This window comes from Cibotium barometz, chromosome 9 (genome assembly GCF_041138505.1).
Source record: "Cibotium barometz isolate CiBa-2024 chromosome 9, ASM4113850v1, whole genome shotgun sequence".
In the NCBI taxonomy this organism is placed as follows: Eukaryota; Viridiplantae; Streptophyta; class Polypodiopsida; order Cyatheales; family Cibotiaceae; genus Cibotium; species Cibotium barometz.
In genome coordinates this window covers 22,097,680-22,119,584 of record NC_141054.1, presented here as the reverse complement: position 1 = coordinate 22,119,584, position 21,905 = coordinate 22,097,680, and the positions used below count along the sequence as shown (strand labels likewise).

General features: G+C 49.4%; 1 protein-coding gene across 1 annotated transcript in view; it reads right to left on the bottom strand.

Annotated features, from left to right (window-relative positions):
• Positions 1 to 4,455: 4,455 nt before the first annotated feature.
• The window catches only part of NRPC1 (nuclear RNA polymerase C1), a 69,569-nt gene continuing 52,119 nt past the window's right edge, over positions 4,456 to 21,905 (bottom strand). The window contains exon 27 of the mRNA XM_086802569.1: positions 4,456 to 5,490. Coding sequence (XP_086658695.1) covers positions 5,439 to 5,490 — 52 coding nt within the window. The 3' untranslated portion in view covers positions 4,456 to 5,438. The remainder of the gene's footprint in view (positions 5,491 to 21,905) is intronic.

The window sequence follows — 21,905 nt, the reverse complement described above, 5'->3', positions numbered from 1 at the left end:
AACAATGCTACCCCACCAACTCTCTGTGTGTGGTAGAAAAACCTTTCTTTTGACAACGCGATCGTTTCTGTTTCAAGCTTGAATGTGCTTCAGTCACGACTTGTGCATCCCTTTTGTGGAGCTAAACTATGAAGCTCAATTCGGTTTTTGTGAGGGAGTGTTGTTAATGTGATATGGCAGACCTTACCTGAATTCAAAGGTACTTACCCAATTTTTTAAGACGAAAATGCATCGATTCTCGTCCAAATTAGACATAAAACGGAGTACAAGTGGTGTAGTCCGCTCAATGCTTGTGTTGCAAGCTCTTAATGAGTTGATAAGAACACCCCTGCATATAGAACACGGTGTGTCCTACCAATACATAGTGGGCAAGCACTTTTAATGTTGCTCTTGATTGCGTTGTTGGCCATGATGGCCATGAACACTATGACGGGGACATTGATGGACACTCTCATCCATGGCATTTACTCCGCATAGCAACTCATACAACATAATAACATGATCACAAGTGTTGCTCCATGTGAGGGTTTCAGCCCTCTGAGGGTGTTTGATTTATGAATTTTGTGAAGAGCTATTGTTTCCAACTCTGTTTTTTTTGGTGAGAAAAGAAAGTACCATAAATTAGCAAAGCATAACTACCATAAAGTGGCAAAGTGGGAGCTAATGGAACGAGGATATAAGGTTTTCCCACAACATGAGAACCTTTTCCCACAACATGGGAGCTAATGGAACGAGGATATAAGGTTTTCCCACAACATGAGAACCTTTTCTTCAAAACTATCAAGATAACAATCGCTAAAGTCCTTTCTTCTATATGAAAGGGGCAATTGTAGGGCAAAGAATTGCATGTGAGAGATGTCCGAAAAGATACTAACATGCTCAACACACAATTACACAAACGCAATTGCCAATCCAACCAGCAAACACCCACACAATACATAGATCATAGGGGTTAACGATGGCAACCCTTACGTAAGGCATGAAAACTGTTTTAGAATAAGTGAAGTATATTACGATTCTTATCATCATGTGTATCATTATTATTATCATCTGTATTTTCTCCTTCTACGTGCAAGAAGTGCAAGTGCATGTGATTATTCCTCCTTGATTTTTGTTAATCAAAGGCTTGTTTCCAGCAATCAGAAAGTGAAATGACCTATCTTATGGCAATAGGTACAATGTATATCATGTGCTTAAGGAGGTGTTGATCATGGATTACAAGATGATGATGAACTATAGAATCTATGTGATGTGTTGTGGGCTTTCTCTCTCATTGAACCTCTTTCTTGAACAAAGGTGACCTAGATGATCTAGATGATCCAGTATACATGGCCATTGGTGTAATTGTACTTGGACTAGGCTGGTCATTTTGCACTCTTGAAGGATGTTTCCTATTAGGGTACGTAAGCTGAGGTTACGAAGACTACTTTGAGTGGTGGTGGTAAACGGACACCATGATGGTGTTGAGGGTAGATCTGAAAGGAGCATGACTTGTTGATTTTCATCAAATTTCAAACCTAATCTAAAGGCTTTATGTAGGCCATTTGGTTCTTGGAATATATGACGTGACCTATTTCTTTTCTCCTTGTTTTCTACGTAGAATTTCATTTCAATATTTTATACCTCCTCCTTTATAAACTTTAAGGTGTTTACAACTTTTGATGCTAACAACGGATTAACTTTTCAAGGGATCCATTCCAGTATGATGAGTGATATTATCCTTTGAGTAGAAAATATGAACCGAAGGCATGACTTGAAGTCAAATCTCATTGTTGAACCCTAATTTCAAATCTGAAACAAAGCCTTATGGGTTAGTATTGACTTTATGGGCTAGTACTGACTTTGTATCCAATTGTTTATGAAGAACAAATGGATTAAGCTTCCATAGACTTGACTTGATTTTGTTGTTCCCAAGGCTTCCCATTCCGTTCTCGATATTCATGGCAGTTTTTTTGCTTGTGGGAAGACATCAACTTGGTCTGGGTCACTAATCGATCACACGACCCAAAATGACACCATGCAAAAATCTCTCACTAGTTTCTTCAATCCTCATCCAATGATAGAACACTTGGTATTGGGTTCCTCTACAAGCATTACGTCTTCAACAAGGCCTATGCAACATATCCCCTCACCAAGCGGGCCTGGGCATCCAATTGCATGTTGAAGATAGGACTATGAAAGTCACTCTAAGGTATACATAGGATGATAACTATCTTGACTAAACCACCTTTATATGCAAAATAATGTGTGGATGCATATGTTAAAGATCATACTCTTGGTTTTACCAAGATTCACCGTGAGATCCCTCTCATCACAAGAGTTTACAGAGCATCCGAGTGTTTTTGCAACCCCTCTAGCGAATTAGAAATAAGAACCATGTGATCTACATGAAGGAAGAGGGGCACAACTACCTAGGGTAATGGCGATCCGGAGCTTGCCAAACTGTCCAACAAAACTGGAACCTTGTTTTAAGGCTAATAGTGTTGTGAATCATCTTAGATGAAAATAGAGCTCTTGTAGATGGGCTAGTAGTCAAGATCTAGGGAGTGAATCAAATGCGTTATGAAAATCCACAAGAAATAATATATACCCACTTCCTCTATGCTCTCAATGTGTATGTGATTCAATGTAAGGTAGCTCCTCCTAAAGCCTACTTGACATAGAACCCTCTATCTATGTCACTATGCCAAGGAGCTAATCTTAGCCTCCAACACGTTCCCCTAAATTTTGGCCAAAGTGTTACCAATTATGATGGTTCTATAGTTATTTGGATCCAAGGGGTCTCCTCCCTAGTATATTGAGACACTGGTATTAGTGGTCCAAGAGATCAGAAATCTCGACCTACTGAAAACTTTAGCTAGCATGGAGGATCAAGATGGTATAGCCATCTGAAATAATCCATGAAAAGGTTTTCATGATCTTTTGCTCCCAAAGGCTTCCTCTTGTAGTGCATGATGGGGGTTAGAGAGAGCTCGGAATGCATCTACACTTATGCGGGGTGGGTACATAGCTCATAGGTGGAGTGTTCTGCAGAGTGCTGACAGGTTCCTATGTGAAGCACCAAGGCAGCCATGCTCATGGAGAGCAAGAGAGAAGCAAGCCCGATCGAGCAACAGGTGATCAAAGAGAGCCACAAGAGGTATTTAGTGTAATTTTGAACATAAAAGATGAAAATAGCAAAGCTTTAACATTGGGGCTTGTTCTAGTGGTTGATGGGGGTGGCTTGTAACCTGGAAGTGGTCACAAACCCACAGTGCTAGGCTACACACCCATTGGCCACAAGCAACCATATTGACCAAAACAAGAGTGAAATATAGTCATTAGAGTAGACTAGTGACAACTTTACATGATAAGAAATGGCCTTATCAAGCTCCCCATCCAGAATGATTGAATATAGAACAAACTCCCCATCCAAAATGATTGAATATAGATACCACTTCCTCACATTTTACATAGCAAGGGTTAATCCAGATACCAATACAATTAGGGATTCACCTCACATGCATTGCGGATTTTGAAGAGAGGTTCGTGTTTCATCACCAAGCAGTCATCTTACAAGGAAGTGTAGGGAGATCCAAGTATGCAAAGCATGTAGTACAAAGGTGGAGACAAAGCCATTGTTTAGCAAACGCTTTCCTGCATTGTTGTGAGCATACTGCTCTTTGTGGAGGACTGAACCCCTCCCACAATTGTAGGGCCCTCGAGCCTAACCAAGTCAGAGGACAAGAGATCTTTGTCTGATAGGCATAGAGAGCAAAATTCGAAAAAGCAAAGTTGCCACAAAACAGTTTTTGTTTCTTTATTTTCAAGGATTAATCAACATAGATTTAGGGAGCCAATCAACACAAGCTCGCATGAATGCCAGATTCGATTTCACCTCAAGACATATCAAAGACTTGCAGCATCTCGCACATCTAGGATTCACCCAGAGGAGATAACAAAGAGTCAATGGAGACAAACAACAATATTGCACCCAACCAAGGCGCATTAAGGATTGTGGACTTGCTCCATGGATGTATGGAGGGTTCACAATCTAAACCCAAGGATGGGATCTCGCACATCTAGGATTCACCCAGAGGAGATAACAAAGAGTCAATGGGAGACCAACAACAATATTGCACCCAACCTAGGCGCATTAAGGATTGTGGACTTGCTCCATGGACGTATGGAAGGTTCACAATCTAAACCCAAGGATGGGATTCTTCACATAATCGTTTTTTGCAGAGTGAGCTTGCAACCTTGACAAAGAATAGCATCTGCCAGGTTAGAGAGCATTTAATTTCTCGTTTATTTATTACAACAGCATTTGAGGGATGCTCTAAGCAACTTCTTTTACAGAGTAGTAGATACTCGAGCACTGGAAACAAAATTAGGTGGATTAAAAACACAAATTAATCACCCACACCCACACCCACACATGCCATCCCCCATCACTCCCCCCCCCCCCCCAAAAAAAAATAAAAAAAATAAAAAAAAACTTTATAATGGGATCATGGAGAATTTGCAAATCCCTGTGCTAGCACTGGCAAGTGCTTGGCTCAATACCCTTGTAGTTTTAATGTCAGAAACGATGAGGGCTGAAGCATCAAAATAAACTTGTGTACAATAGACCAGGCTGGGGCTTGGAAGCATGGAATACAAGGAGTAACACTATAATACATTATGCATGTAGGTGATCCTTCAATCATTCGATGTGCACCTACTGTACACTTTCTCATCTAGAGAGCAGAGATGTCTCCCTCTAATAACCCACAAAACGAACTGGGAACACTCTTAAGAAAGCTCCTCCATATACAAAGTATATTTCCTACACAAAGTAATGTACCAAGGGTGTTGTTAAAGCCTCAAATTTTGTGCATCCAATCCCATAACTCTTGGTGGGATTGATCAAAAGGTGTAAACTACCTAAGTATAGGTATGTTTGCTCATGTAAATCCATATACTGCAATAGCATTGATAGTTCACATTCCTTTCCAATGCCGCCACTATCATTTTATGCATCCTCTACAAATTATGGCAATGCGTGTTCATTCCAAAATGGCCGAGGCAGGAAGCTGAGGTCGATTTGAGAGCTGGAAGAACTGAAAAGCTTCTGCTGACAATTTCCATGTGCCTTGATTGGCTCAGGGGGAACAGCTGTAAAACATGCACCTAATTGGCTCGTCGTCAATCAGAAGATTTCCACTTTCCTTTTGGCGGGACAAATTACACTTCTTTTTCTAAGCTGGCTGGGACTTCCCACTGATAAATGGTCCAGATTGCATCTGGGCTTGGAACGTCAGGGCTGTGTGCATGATGGTTGGTTCATCACAACCAACCACATTCATGAGCATGAATGACCATCTTCCAAATTTATAAACGCCGATACTTCATAGCATGGCAGCAAGGACAACCTGTGTGATCTCTACCATTGAGTCATTGACATTCTTTAAAAAAATCTATGATAACAGGGTAGGAGAACCATAGTCCAGCTTGGGTAACGTGTCCAACCTGCATAAAACAACATAACTGCTTAGTACAACATGAAATTCTTGTATCACTTTTCGTCCCATAGACCCATTGGGTCTTTTGAAGACTATAATAAAACTCTCTTTTTTTTCGTATTGGTTGGTTGATTAGATTACGAAAATGTAATACAAAGCAAAGGTCGCATGACCAGCTATACAAACATGTACATAGAGGCCATCAGACCACACACACTAAAAGGCCACATGAGGCATGCCCACCGTACGAATAGAATGTAACCAGGGGTCAGCTTGCACCCTGGTGATAACATGTGCATCAATCAAAGAAGAAACTTACCAAATTAATAGACCACGAACACGCTGGACTCTCTCTCTCTCTCTCTCTCTCTCTCTCTCTCTCTCTCTCTCTCGCATGATTTGGAACGAGACATGCGTGCAGCATCCTATCATCCTCACAGAGTTTGAAGCAGCAATTTGGTAGTAGTGAATGCACATTTCCAGACATTGGCATACATATTCCGCATCTACACCAATGACAGCCAGACTCCCGAGGACTGCTGAGCAGGGACATGATAGGGTATGTTATGCCAGGGCCATTCAATGGTGTTTCTCACAGGAGCTTCACATGGACCCTTCCCAGTACAGCTTAGATGCACCCACCCTTGATCTCTCACAGGATGCTAACCAGCTCATCCATTCTGATCTCAGCCTACACTCACATTACATGGTTCGCATCTTCGACAAATATGCAGTTTATAGGGATCATTTCCAGCAGGTTTCAGAGGATGGTTTTGTTCAGAGACCTGGATATCTGCATACACATGTCACATGCCATGCAGATTGCGATCTGGTATGGGTAGATTTGTCTCATGTCACCGCCTCATCATGGGAACAAGAAGCACAGGACTATCAGCTATGCTCCCTGGACGTTGAGACGGAAGAGCATTATATTTGTAGATGTCTGGTGTATAATGAGATTCGCGGGAGATTCCACTGCCTCTTCATGGAGGGATTTGGCAAATTCTCTAGGATTATTGACTTCCCAAACCAGCAAGCTTGGGGCTTTATTTGATGGAGCTACCATAGAGATCTTCTTCTCCAAGAGAGCAAAGCCCAAGTTCAGGAATCAGGATACTTCACAGCCACCCATCACAAGCTTTTTTCATGTGACACAGGAGGACAGCACAAATGACAACCACAAGGAGTCAGGACTGCAGGACTTAGAGGATCCTCCCAGGCCGATCAGACACCATATACAGACCGCACCTGTGACCTGTGCCACCACGACTCTCAAGAGTCACCCTGGATAGGGCACATCAGCTGCAGCGTACCCAGAGCCTTCAGGCCTGAGGTAATCCTCCGTGAGGCAGCTCCAGACCCATGAGATTCTATAGAGACGGGTGCCCCTTACAGGTAGTTGATATAGAGAGCTTATATGAGGCTTCACCTGTTTTGTATTGATGACGAGGGTCTCTCTCTCTTATTGTCTCCTTGACTACAGGCTACCTTGTACTTTCATGAGCTCACCTTGAGGCTTGTACTCACATAACTATCTTGTATTTTCATATGTTCACCATTACATAGGTAGCTAGTTTTCTTTTGGTTTCTTTTTTCATTTTCCATGACTCAGTCATGTTCATGATTTATTGTAACACATTTTTTGGCCTCATACACCCTTTGGGTCTTTTGAAGACGTTTAGATCTCTCTCTCTCTCTCTCTCTCTCTCTCTCTCTCTCTCTCTCTCTCTCTCTCTCCACGTGACATAGCTGAGGGAGACCTCTCGCCCATACTCATTAGCCCCATGCTTGATATTTTGGAGAGCGGTATACCATCTACTCGGAGCTGATGCTGCTCTCATGTTTCTATGTTCTTAGTATTTCCATGATGAGTTTCCATGGACAGTTTTGTATCACCCAAGTGAGATAGCTATGTTTATGTTTTCTTTCTGTTTTATTTTCCATTCCATGATGAGATATGCCATTATATCACTTTGGTCTCATAGGCCCATTGGGTCTTTAGTAGACGCTTAATATTTCTTTCTTTCTGTCGGCAGAGCACATCGAGAGGATCTGGAGGTATAGCGGTACTCTTCAAGCGAGAGCTACAGGAGCGCCTACAGGTGGTAGCACGTGACCAGGAGGCTAGATACATGTGGATCAGACTGCAGCTCTCGGCAGACAGGGTGTTATACATTGCTCTATGCTACTTCTCTCCTAGAGGATCGAGATATGCCATGACAGCAGAGGAGGAGAGTAGAGGGGAGGAGGAGCACACAGGGCCATTGGGAGAGTCACCATATGCAGCCCTTTCAGATGAGATCATACACTACTCCAACCTGGGGGAAGTCCTCCTTATGGGGGACTTCAATGCACGGACATAGAGCCGATAGTGCGACATTTATGATTTCGAGCACCCCGAGGTGATGCACACACTAGAGGTGGAGGACAGGGGAGCTTGCAGGGTGTCAGAGGACATGGGGCTGGATAACACTAGATATGGTCATCACTTACTTGAGCTAGGAGCGCGACACCATCTCGTTATTTATAACGGGATGAGACAATGGTGGCAGGATTCAGGAGCACCGACATGCTTTCCACGATCGGGGGGGCGGGGGGGGGGGAGCACATTGGACTACATCATGGGGTCCATGGAGACCACACAGGCACTGACATCTTTCACCATCCCCCCCTCTTCTATTGGTGCGGATCACACGTACCTCTTATTGTCACTTGCGAGCTCCACACCAGCACCCACACAGCCCACACAGGCATCGCATACAACTTTCTACTTCACCCATGACTTGGCAGACATACATGAGCATCATGTATATGACGGGCTACTCCAGATGGATCCCATGTCACCTCTAGACACACTACCCAGCTGTCATCTCTACTACATACGGCCGCCACCCGCAGCTTCCCCCATCACACACACATTGCACACACAGATAGATCTGGGAGCATGCCCTAGAATCGGTGGTATGATGATGAGTGCAAAGAGCTATATAGACACCTCCGTGCCCAGAGAGCACTGGGACCATTACATAGAGATAGGCACGGCGACAGATGAGGACCCTCACACGCCGTAAGAGGCGTGCATATGAGGAGGCACAGTACTGGGATATATACCACCTACTCATGAGCCGAGATGCAGCCATGCACGGCGCAGGATGAGAGAGCCTCGCCCTCATACCCTGATTGAGGATCCACACACATGGCACACATATGCAAAGAGCCTCTACCATATCCCTCAGCAGCTGCCCATACCACAGCCACAGGAGTCCCACCCTACACTTTCTTTACCGCCTCAATGGTAGAGAGAGCTATCCGCCGGTTACAGCATGGGAGATCGACTGACCACACAGGTATATAGAGTGAGCATCTTATTTATGCAGCTGACACACTGAGACCCTTTGTTGCTCACCTCTTTAATAGGGCACTAGTGGAGGGCCTACGAGCTGAGTGGACTATGCACACCATCGTGCCTCTCCACAAAGCAGACCCCAGCAACTACAGGACTATCATGATTGGTCATACATTGGCCAAACTTTATGGCGCACTGCTCAAGGCAGAGTTGAGCTCATATGCAGAGAAGGAGGGACTGCGAGCACCAGGGCAGGCTGGATTCCGACGAGCTTTCTCCACTATTGACCATATATTCACTCTGAGATGTCTAATTGACCAGGCTAGGGCGCGGGAGAAGAGATTATACTGCTGCTTTGTGGATTTCCGCAAAGCATTTGACACGGTGCCACGAGAGAGAGTCTTCTAGCACCTACAGTCATTGGGGATCCCATCAGAGATGGCTTGGGGCATCTATGCTTTATATGAGCAAGTCCTCGGGAGCATACGATGCCCCGGGGGGCTATCTGATGTTATTGCTAGCACCATAGGTGTGAAGCAAGGATGCCCACTCTCTCCTACACTATTTGGGCTATACATTGATGAGGTGGCTGACTTCATTGGTCGCGGTGGTGGGGACGGGGTAGACATCTCAGGTACCACAATCCACACTATGCTATATGCAGATGATATTATTCTTGTCTCTGAGTCGCAGATGGGACTACATAACCATCTCCATGCACTCGACGACTTCTGCACACAGAGGGGGCTTACAGTGAACCTTGGGAAAACCAAGGCCATGATTTTCCACACCTCAGGGCCGGTTCAACGACAGGCCATCTTCACACTAGCAGGATGATAGGTAGAGGTGGTAGACTCGTATGTGTACCTGGGGATTACATTTACGACTCCGCCAGGAAGATTTACTATGGCACAAGCAGCCAGGGATAGACTCACACAAGGGTATGCAGCTCTGGCCATGCTAGAGAGACAGTGTCACCAAGCACACTTCCAGGAGCCCCACACGAAGGGGTGGTTGTTTGACACACTAGTCGCCCCTGCTTTGATGTATGCTTCAGCAGTATGGGCACCTCGGCTAGCCACCTCCACATGGTCTCAGATAGAGAGGCCGCAGATTCTCATGCTCACACGGATGATCCGCAGCAAACCCTCCGTCCCACATGACATTGTCTGGACGGAGTTTGCTGCACCTCCTATGCTAGTAGAGGCCCTCTTCCAGACGATCTGCTTCATACAGAGGATCAGAGATATGCCATCAGATCGACTCTCACAGAGAGCTTTTGAGGCGTCCAGGCAGCTCGCAGAGAGTGGAGATAGGAGATCATGGTATTCACAGATGATACAGTGGCTCACTCAGCATGGTCTCGACATAGATCACCTGCCACCTTTCCAATATGATATACATGCACCACACATCTAGCTCTCTCACAATGAGAGGACCAGAGTCCTTCGGCAGGATTTATGGCAGCGATACACTCAAGAGACTTGGATTACACCCAGTCAGCCTCTACCGCCGAAGATGCTATACTATAGAGATCAGTTTATGCGTATCTCAGAGGATGGATTCATACAGAGACCTAGATACATGGATGTGTACATGCCTCACAGTGCCCGAGTGGCGATTGGCCAGCTCAGAGTGTCGTCACACCAGCTTGAGATTGAGGAAAGTAGGGCAGCACGGATCCCCAGAGCAGAGAGGATATGCAGACTATGCCAGGAGGAGGTTGAGAGCATAGTGGCACCCGGTTCGCACACCACCCAGGAGGTACGGTTCGGTACGGTACGGTCGACTAGGATTCGACTGTTTTTTTCCCTTCTTTTTTCTCACCATTTTTTGGGGCTGTTTTTTGATGTTTTTTTCACTCACAAGTGCTAAGTCTATCCTCTCCCTTGGACTCTCCTTCAAGGCTGCCTCTCTCCCCTCTAGACTCTCTCAATCATCTCCCTCTTCCTCCACCGTATTTTTTTTATTTTTAAGTATTTTTTAAATGGACCGTACCTCCACCGTATTTTTATTTTCAAAATTTAGCGGTGCGTTCCGAGACCGTATTTGAACATACCGTACCGAATCGAACTTTTCGTACCTGACAACTATGGTTGAGAGTGAGGAACATTATGTATGCAGATGCAGAGCATATAGTGTCATTAGAGAGAGATACACCACCATCTTCAGTGGACATCCCTCACTCCGCCAGATCATGGAGTCCGCAGACCAGCGCAGATTTGGCCAATTCTTGCTAGAGAGACAACACCACAGAGAGACACTTCTACGGACTCATACCACAGGGAGAGGTGGGCGACAGCTCCAGCTCACTGATTTCTTCCAGAGATCTATCCTAGTGCCTACCCTGACACAAGAGGGGGTTACACTTCAGCGCGCTACGGACCTCCGAGCCAGACGGAGACCGAGAGCACCAGGCTACCAGAGTCCCAGACTACATCAGAGGGAGGTCACAAAGATACGGGCTCGACATCAGCACCATATCCAAGAGCGGCTAGCTCACTTACACTCACACCCGGAGATCATGCTCCGAGGTATTTTTGCCTCGCCATCGCCTATGTATCACATATTACACCCCCATTATGGTACTGGTTGGAGCTAGACAGATCTGCATTGCATTCTTGTATACCCTACGCATATAGGTTGCATACTAAGCCTCTAGCAATAGTGCTCCATCCAGCACACCCCCCCACTAGTTCAGTACTTTCATAGTTTCTTTCATATTATTTTGTCCTTTTTTTTTCTGGACATCCAGAAGACATTGACAGTTTTTTTTTTTCGAGAAAAGATCCTTTCATTAGTTGAAAAAAAAACCCGCCCACTGAGCTACAAAAAACCTCTCCTGCTCATAAGAAGGCAGAGCAGAGATCCAATCAAGGCAGCTAGGGAGACTCTCCCTAGGTGCAAAAAGGTACAAAGATCAGTACAAATAACTGAGAGCTATATCATACAACAGGAGGGAGGAAAAGCCAAACAGGTGGCCTGTAATGCCAGCGGGGGGTTCCCATGTGTAGTGTATAGAAGGGGCCGCTGCGCCAAGTGGTGTGGAAGGCCTGGCACCGCAAGATCGCGCATCCGTCGCCCCGGATGCGGTCATACTGTCCGCGCAGGGTGTGGATCAGCTCCTGCCAAATCCCCCGAACAGTCTCTGCTGGTGGCTCCAGTCTCCCCTCAAAGGCCCTGAAACACCGGGCTCTCCAGGTGAACCAGATGGTGAGGCTGCTGAGGAGCTCCCATCGTAAATCCCTCTCCTGTGTCTAGACGGCGGACGAGAAGTCCGGTGAAGGAACAAGGCGAGGCTGGCCCCTAATGAATCTGATGGCCTGGCTGTCTTGATCCATCTCGTATCCCAGAGCAGGCCGTGACGATGTCGACCAAGCAGCGGCACCCCACGTATACATGCCCTCTGGAGAGAGGGGGGCCAAAATACGCAGCATCCTCAGCCAAATCTGCTGCGCCTGTGGATAGTCCCATAGGCAGTGTCTTTGTGTCTCCAAAGGGTGGCCGCATCGGATACAGGTCGCCGGAAGACCACTGTAGACAAGCCAGGTGCCAACTGCAGAACCCCTGTGGGCAACCACCCACTGAAAAGTCGAGATCCTGCGTGCCTGTCGACTAGCCCAGAGCCTGGCCCAAAAATCCTCTAGGAACTCCTGTGAAAGTCCCTGTAGCCGCCAATGCTCCGCCGGCTGGAGAGACCATCCTCCTCGCAGTCAGAATATGCCTCCCCAACCGAACAGTGTATTGGAAAAAGGTAATCTCTGTGGCCTCGGGGGACACATAAGGATCATGCCACTCGTACTCACCAGGGTCCCACTGGAGCCGGGCCAAGGGGCGCGCATCATATGCCCAAATGCGCCAATCAGAGTCCACATCTGCAGGGTCTGGATCAATATGCCACTTTCGGGAAGCGGCGGCCACTACCCGTATCCTCTGAAAGATGCACTCTGCAACCAAAGGCGACTCCGCCTCCACTCTCTGAAGTCTGCCCTCATCCTGGATCTCATAGTAGAGGCATCTACCATCCTCAGTGCAAGCTCTGACAGCAGTCAGGACCTCCAACTGTGTAAAGGCTCCCATCCACCGTGGGCTGGCTCGAAAGGCGTGAACCACTCCTCAGTGAGTGCCTCCTGCATGTCATCCCGCATAATCAGCCCCCCTCTGAAGTGACTCAGCCTCTCCACCTGGACCTCCCCTGGGAGACTGCAGAAGGCCTGCCAGTCTCCAAAACTGCGTGCTGGGCCTGCCGCCAATGGTCCCCAGGCTAGACGAGGCCGAGAACCCAACATATGACCCTACTCAGTGCGTACCGCGGGGCTCCATATGAGCGGCTGTCTGGCCCGCTCCTCATCACAAGTAGGAGGTCTCTGAGAAAGCCCCGGTCTCAGCAGCTCCCAAGCTCGCAGGATGCTCAAGGCAAATCTGTCATCCCATCCTCTACTGAGGCCTGTCCTTCTCATCTCTATGAAGATCCATCGTATCTCTGGTGCCCAAGTGCCCCCTGCTGGAGGAGCCCTAGCTTGCAGTCGCTGAAAAAGAAGCTCCTTCCAAGGCTCAGCGCCTGGAAGCAGCCCCCGAACAATAAGCTTCCCCAATAAGGCTCTACTCTGATCAACTGGACCTATAATGCCCAAGCCCCCCTGGGCCAGCGGAAGAGTAATAACTGCCCAAGCAACCTTAGCCCGGGCTGGCTGACCGTCCCGCCCAGACCAAAGAAAGTTCCTGATCAGCCTCTGTACCTGGCTGATGCAAGAGCTTGAGAAGATCCAGCAAGACGTGATGTACCACATGGTCGCTAAAAGCACCTGATTTGTCACCACCACCCTCCCAGCCAAGGATAGCCGAGCTATACTCCAATACAAAAGCTTCTTCCGAATACTCAAAAGAAGCGAGGCGATCTGCTGCTCAGGTGACAAATCAAGTTCAATCTGGCATCCCAAATACCGCACTGCTGTGCCAGGAGGAATCCATCTAAAACCCGGGTCTGGGCTCCATGCCGGAGTGGGAGCGCTACTGATCCAAAAGGCCACTGTCTTGCACCAATTGATCAATGCTCCCAAAGCTGCACCAAAAACCTGTAGCGACTGCTCTGCCCTCTGAAGATTGGCCTCCTGGCCATGCAAAAATAATCCCGTGTCATCAGCAAACTCAGAATCGAGAAGGTCCTCTCACCGGACTGGGAGCTGGAGTCCTCTCAAACCAACCTCCTCTGCTGTCAGATACATGCTCATAGCCTCAGCAAAGAAGAGAAAAAGAAACGGGGCGAGAGGGCACCCCTGACGGACTGATCTGGTCAACTCAAAACTCGGCCCCCGTCCTCCTGCCATCAACACCTGGCTACGAGCTGTGGAATATAGAGCCGCCACCCCTCGAATCCAGACTGGCTCAAAACCCAGGCGAAGCATAGTGCCCTCTAGGAAACCCCAATCGACTCGATCGTATGCCTTCTCAAAGTCGAGAAGCATAACGACCAGGTCCTCACCGAGAAATCTAGCTCGGGCCGTCGCCTCCCAGAAGGTGAAAATGTTGTCAAGGATACTGCGCTCCTTCACGAATCCTGTTTGGGTAGCATGAATCAACTCCCCAAGGAAGGGCTGGATCCTCAAACTCAAGGCCTTGGCCAGGACCTTGTAGACAATATTGAGGATCGTAATAGGTCTCCACTACCGAATATCATCAGACACTCCCTCCCCCTTGGGGATAAGAAAGATCAAGCCCTCTGAAAAGCTCTGTGGCATCACCCCAGTGTCCAAAACATACTGAAAGCCCCTGCGGAGGCCTGGCCCCAAAATGTCCCAATAGCGCATAGAAAAGGCAGGTGTCAATCCGTCCTCCCCAGGACAACTATGGCGCGGAAGGACCCTCAAAGCCTTAACCAGCTCATCCTCTGAAAGAGGCTCACCTAGAACTGTGCGCATACGATCTGTGACCCTCCTCTGTACATGGGCCCACACAGTCTGTCTGCAAGCATCACGTGCCTCCGTGGCTGGCTCCGCTGAGAGCAGGTCTCTATAGAACTCAGTGGCAATGGCTCTAATCTCCCCGGGCTTAGTGGCTAACGAGCCGTCCTGTCTCTTGAGCTGGCGTACACCTGCTCGAGCATGGCGGGGTCCGATAATCTCAAAGAACTCCCCAGTCACTCTATCACCAAGCTGCGTCCACTGTGAGGCCTGGCGATGATAGTAGAACTCATGTCTCTGCTCCTCTGCCTCTCTAACCTCCTGGCGTGCCTGGCTCAGCTGGGACGCCACCCACTCACATGTAGGCTGCTGCTCCTGAAGGCGCTGGAGCGAAGCAAGGCTACGCCTCAAGCGGCGCTCCCGCTCTCGTGTCTCTCCCAACCGTGTCAAGGCTATAGCGTGCAAAAAAGAGCTGAGCTCAATGAATCCCTGGGCACACTGGCCTGCCGCATGCAAGTCATAGCTCTGGCTATCATGCCATATCCTCTCGATGTCCTCAAAAAGACTGGAATCTATAAGTATCCTCTCTGGGATCCTCAACTGCAAGCTGGTCTCCCGAGTCCCCTCCTCAAGTGTCAAAATAACTGGCGCATGGTCTGAAAAAGAAGTGCCAACGAGAATGCCAACGGAGCCCCCACGCTCCCCGAACCTGTCGCCCACATAGAAGCGATCAATCCGTGATAGATTAGTCCCTCCCTGCCGGCGATCCGACCGAGAAAAACTAAGACTGTCCTGAGAGCGGGAGAAAGCCTCATGCTGCCATGCATCAGTAATCCGCAGTGCCATGCAAAATCGCTCCCAAGCTGCAAGCTCCGTGCCGTGCACGATAACATGACTGCCTCCCACCCTATCGGCTGGGTCCTCAAGCATGTTGAAGTCTCCTCCGACACACCAATGTGCGGCCTCGGGCAATGCATCTGTAACAAGGGTCCAGAACTCTGCTCTGGCACTAGCATGGTTAGGCGCATAGACATTGAGCACGCCAAAGAGCTCATCATGCATCCTCAGAATAACATACTCTGCTCTACCCGGCACAATGACCCCGCGATCCACAATGGCCTGCCGCCATGCATCTGCAATGACCATACATACTCCTCCCTGCCCACCCAAGGGGCCAAACCCTGCAGACCAAAATGTGTCCCATTTGCCAGGCATCATGGAACCATATCTCCGAATCCTGCTCTCACTCAAATGGTGCTCCTGCATCATCATAATATCAATACTGCCCCCAACCAGGCATCTCTGAAGCTCCTGCCTCAAGCATCCACGATAGCGTACATAGTGTGCGTCGCCAAGGCCCTGTACATTCCATGAGATGATCCTCATGGATGACCTGAGCGGAGGGGGAGGGGGGGGAGAAGGGGGCAGGGAAGGAGCCGCTGACAAAACAGGAGCGGGAACGGGAGGAGGCGAAGGTGGAAGCGAGGCGGGAGGGGGGGACGGGGGAGGGGGAGGGGGAGGGGGGGGGGGTGGGGTGCTGGCATCTCCAGATCCTTAGTCTGCGCTGGGGTCTCCTCCTGGAGGGGAGCAAAGCTGTTCCTCACTGGAACCCAGTGATACTGAGACTGTGACTGCTGCTGCATCGGCCTCTGGACTTGCTGCTGTGGCTGTCTCCCTCTACGGCGCCCCTGTCCAGGCTGTCAATCCGAGGTCTCCGTGGGCTGAGCAGGTGTCCCGGAGGCTGCCTGCCGAGCCGCATCTGTGGGCGGGCCATCGCGGGCCTCCTGCTGTGGTGAAGGTCGGGGTCTCCTGCGAGGGCAGCAGGCCTTGGCCAGGTGGCCGACCTGCCTGCATATAAAACACTGGTTCGGGAGCCCCGAGAACAACACTCTCTGAACAATCCATTCCCCCCCCCCCAATCCTAGGTAGCTAAATGACCTTCGGAATGGAGGAGATGTCAGGAACCAAAACCCTGACTGAAGGCAGGCCAGCTGCTCTAGCCACCACTGAAGCTGCTGTGGGGCCAGTCTCTAGCACCGAGCCCACCAATGCTCCTATCCTAGAAAGGAGCGGAAGGTACTCGCGGCGGAGTCCATGGAAGCAAACTGTGACATGAAAAAGGCGCTCTCCCTGCTCGGCCGCTGCTGGGTCGAAGCCTGCTGCCAAGGTCTGAAGAAGGCCCGAGCACCCCTAATGTCTAGGGGACTCATGGCTAGGACCTGGGCCACGCTCTGGGCTGTCTCGAACTCGATCTGGTAGTGTCCGCGGCCCAATAGCTGAACGTCCAGGATCTTGCCCACATCTGCGAGAAAGCGGGCCTGGAGAAGATCCCGAATCTCGCCTCTGCTGGGGCGAGTGCCGACTATACGGCAGATGGTGGAATGTGCCTGGAGGCGTTCCACCTCTGCGGCGAGGCTCGCTTCCTCTTCTGGCGAAAGAGAAAGCCTGATGGGGGTATCCTCAAGGGCGGGCGAGGGGGCTGCGGAAGAGTCCCTCTGAGGTGGGGCGGGAGGAGCCTCCATCAGTGTCTGAAGCTTTGTCGAAGGCGAGGCGTAAACGGAAAGCCCTGCAGGAACCGAGCTGCACAAACGGCGGAGCGGGGAGGGGCGGAGGGGGGAAGGGGCCGAAGACGGCGGAGGAGGGGGAGAACAAAGGGGAACGGAAAAAAAAAAGAGGGGCGGGGATTACAACCAAAGGTGGCGAAGGGAGGGACGGCGGAAGAGAGACGGAGCAGGGGAGGGGCGGGGGGGCTGGCGCGAATGAGCACAGGCGGGGGGGGGGGGGGGGCACGAATGAGCACAAGCGGCAATGAACAGAGGCGGGGGGGGCGCTAAAGAACTCAGGCGGGGGAGATGCGAGGGCAGATAGGAGGCGAGGAAGGGGGTGAGCGTGCAGGCTGCAGCGCGAGAGGGGGGGGAGCGGAAGCTTCAGCGAGCGCTCTTGAGGATGAAGACATTGACAGTTGTACATTGATTTGTCTCATAGGTCGAGTTCGGCCTCTAGTAGACGTTAATACAGATTTCTTTCTTCTTTCTTTCTTTCTCATGGGTACCATGCCACAGAATGGTTGGTACGATGACGAGAGCTGCACCACACGTGCTCTTCTCAAGCGAGAGGTAGCAACTGGTCGAATCCTCGAGCATGATGCTCAAAGGATTAACCGCTCTCTCACTCGCCGCAAGAAACGAGCATATGTGGTAAAGTAATACTAGGAGATATACCAACTCTTCTTGAGTGGCATAGGTTCAGGGAACGACGCTCACCCACACCCATCACAGATCATCACATCTGGCACACTTATGGCACACTAACTTTATCATATTCCCAATCAGCCTCCACTCTTGCACCCCTCTTGGCTTACATGTTTAACCGGGCACTAGCGGAAGGCTTTCCCCACACTTGGTCATCACACATCATCTCACCCATACACAAAGCTGGGGACACTATGGAGCAGCCCAATAACTACAGGACCATCATGATCAAACATACCTTGGCCAAGCTATATGGATCCGTGTTAGAGACACAGCTCAGCTCATTGGCAGAGAGAGAGGGGCATAGAGCACGAGGCTAGGCAGGGTTCAGGCGGACATTCTCCACCCTGGATCACATCTTCACACTCAGGCGCCTCATTGAGCAGGCGAAGGCTGGTGGCCAGTGCCTCTACTGTTTCTTTGTGGATTCCCGCGAAGCCTTTGATACAGTGCCACGTCATCGCCTACTACAGCGCCTACAGATCCTTGGGGTTCCATCAGACGTAATTATGAGGCATTATTGCTTTTATATGAGTCGGTGGTTGGAAGGGTGAGATGGCCTGGAGGACTCTTAGACAAAATATCAAGTACTATTGGGGTGAAAACAGGGCTACTGTTTCTTTGTGGATTCCCGCGAAGCATTTGATGCGGTGCCACGTGATCGCCTACTACAGCGCCTACAGATCCTTGGGGTTCCATCAGACATAATTATGAGGCATTATTGCTTTATATGAGTTGGTGGTTGGGAGGGTGAGATGCCCTGGAGGACTCAGACAAAATATGAAGTACTAGCGGGGTGAAACAGGGCTGCCCGGCATCCATGTTCTTCTGCAGTCGCTATTGTGTGTCTGCAATAAGCACTATATCATCAGCATATAAGAGAATAGACACAAGTATGCTTGCTAGGGATGTCCTTCCACCTCCCACTGTGTCAATAAAGTCTGAGAGCTCGTCAATGTATAGCCCGAAGAGGAGCAGACTCGTATGTCTACTTGGGGTCACTTTCACACGCTCAGGCAGACGCTTCTCCAAAAGACAGGCATCACAGGACAGACTGACTAGGGATGTTGCACTTGCCCTCCTATAGAGATAGTGCCATCAAACACACTTCCTGGAGCCCAAGATGAACGGCTGGCTTTTCGACACACTAGTGACTCCGGCGATGATGTATGCATCCCCATTCTGGGCACCAGGCTATCAGTGGCAGATTGGCAGCGCATAGAGCATCTACAGATTTTGATGCTATCCAGATTGATACGCAGCGAACCATCTGTCCCTCACCATATCATTCGAACAGAGTTTGCTACAACACCTATGGTGGTAGAGGCCTTATTCCAGACTGTCACGTACATACAGAGGATACTGGCGATGGATTCGTCACGGTTACCATACCTGGCACTACAGTCTTCTTGGGCGATACCGGAGAGAGAGGTGCATCCATCCTAGTATGCTTCCGTCCTCACATGGTTCGCACGCCCTCACTAACGTCAATACCTTCGTCGACTACTACCACACACGGACTACAGATGAGCCGACTATCCCCATTTCAGTATTGTTACGTACCTAGTACTAATCTTTAGGATTAGCGGTCTAATCCAACACATGGGCTACAAATGAGCCAACTATCCCCATTTCAATATTGTTACGTACCTAATACTAATATTTAGGATTAGTGGTCTAATCCAACAAGGTTAGGGGAGCCATAGGATTGGAGGAATAAAGTTGATACACGCAGATAAGGCTCATGGTTAATAATACCAAGTATACTGGCTATTTATGACCGGACAGTTGTTTATAGTAGTAGTAGCCACTATATAAGTGAGACTTGGGTGCTCGGTGGCAGGCGAGGATCTCATCAATCTGGGGCTGGTGAGCCTGAGGTGCTCGAGGTCCAGGAGGGTTAGGCCGATTGGCTCTTCGAAGTGCGGTGGCACGAGACAGGGCAATTCCAGTTGAGGGGTGAGATGGTGCTCCCTCGTCGCTACTGTGGTGGCCTCATCCGTCTGAGTGTCCTCCTGTGTGGACGGGAAAACACTGGTTATGGTAGACTGAAATGGGTGCCGGGGTCGTCGGATCTCGCAATAGTAACTCTCTATGTCATCAGGTCTCCAACATGAAGAGTCCAAGACATCGTTGATCTAGATACTCCATAACTCGAGGTAATGGCCCAAACCCCTCTTTGAATAGGCAGTGGAACCTCCACCTGATCTCATAATACACCAGGTACTAATAGGTATAATGCTCCTCAGACTCTACTCCTCCATGGCACAATCTACATAGTTTGCTCTCTCTAGGGATCCCTGCTGCTCTGCCAACCTCAATCTCGAGCCTATGGGATGAGACCTTGAGCTGACCAAGTGCTATCATCATGGCACATGAAATTAAAACATCCAGGTACCCTGGCCTCTGTATGAATCCATCCTCTTTAAACCTCAGAAAATGGTCACTATAGTATTGCATCTTGGGTGGTAGGGGCTCCGTTGGGGTAATCCGTGCATCTCAAATGTGCAATTGTAGCAAGTCATATCGAATTAGTCGGTTCTTATCCACATGTGTGAGCTTGGTGTAGGGGGAATCTGGGTCATATTTGTTACAACCCCATAGATCTCCTAAATGCAAAACACCAGTGATTAGTACAAACCCCATAAGAGGGGTGCAGGCTAGTTCACCACCCAACTGTTGGTTCGCGTCCGCAAACCTCCCCCAGCCAGAGGCCAGGCTCCAAGCTCCAATCCCACGAACCATAGTCAGCACTGGTATACCAGCAATGCCTACCTGCTGAGGCCTTTGGCATGACCGTCTGTGCTCCGTCAAATCCAATGATGTTCCCGACGGTAATCCTCATCCATCATAGCCAAAGAATGAATAATTCTCTGTGAACAGGAATAATCTGTAGCTGCTACCTCGTCCCAACTTCTCCTCCATAGGGACTGTCACCGAAGCATCAAAATACAGGTTGCTAATATGCAAAAATGCAATGCGTGACACAAGCCCACATGCAAAAATTTGGTTCCTGGCTTCGAAGGGTGAGCTCGCGCTGCTGATTCCTGCCCCCGCGCCTGTCCCTTCTTTTCCCGCCTGCCCCTTCCACCTCTGCCCCAGCCGCCTGCTCTCTGCCCCGCCTCTGTCCATTCTGCTCCCGCCTACCCTTTCTGCCTCTGCCCCAGCTTCTCCTGCCTTACCTTTGCTGCTCCCGCCTGCCCCATTGCTGCCCCCACCTGCCCTTCTGCTCCCGCCTTGCCACCCCCCATCTGCTACCGCCTCTGCCCCCTTCATTTGCACCCGCCTTTGCCCCCCTTCATCTGCTCCCGCCTCTGTTGCTCCCGCATTCTTCTTCCCGCTTGCTGCACCCGCCTTGTCCTCCCCCATTCCCCTTTTTCTTTCAGCAGCATTTTATGTGGATTCAAGTTGGCTGCCCACACATTCTCGATTCGCTTTATGGCTTCTTCTGCCGCAGCCAATCTTTCGTCACCCCCACTGTCCGGGAGAATCACCAATTTTTCTCAAGACGAGCTCACCTCTCTTCAGCACGACATTGACATTGAGGTCTAGATCACCCTTGTTGCGAGAGTTTATGGTTCCCACCCCTCTCGTTTGCAGGCCCATGAATGGCTTCTAGCAGCCCTTCGGAGCTGATTGTGCACTTCCAAGATACTCGTTTGCTTAGTCGAGGCTTCTTCCAGGTGGACTTTCATTCTCCAGAAGCTACTTCTCAGGTTTTGGCTCGCAGCTCCTTCCCTGTTGACCCTAGGAAGATTTTCTTCTTTCAATAACCAGGTGGGCTTTGATCCAGTGCCGGAGGATCAACGCCTTACACTGGTCTCACTGCGGTTCCCTGCTCTTCCTCGGTCCTATTGGAAGCTTTTAGCTTCCATAGGGGCATCCTTTGGCCAGGTTCTAGAGATACCAGTCCTTCCGAGCTCTC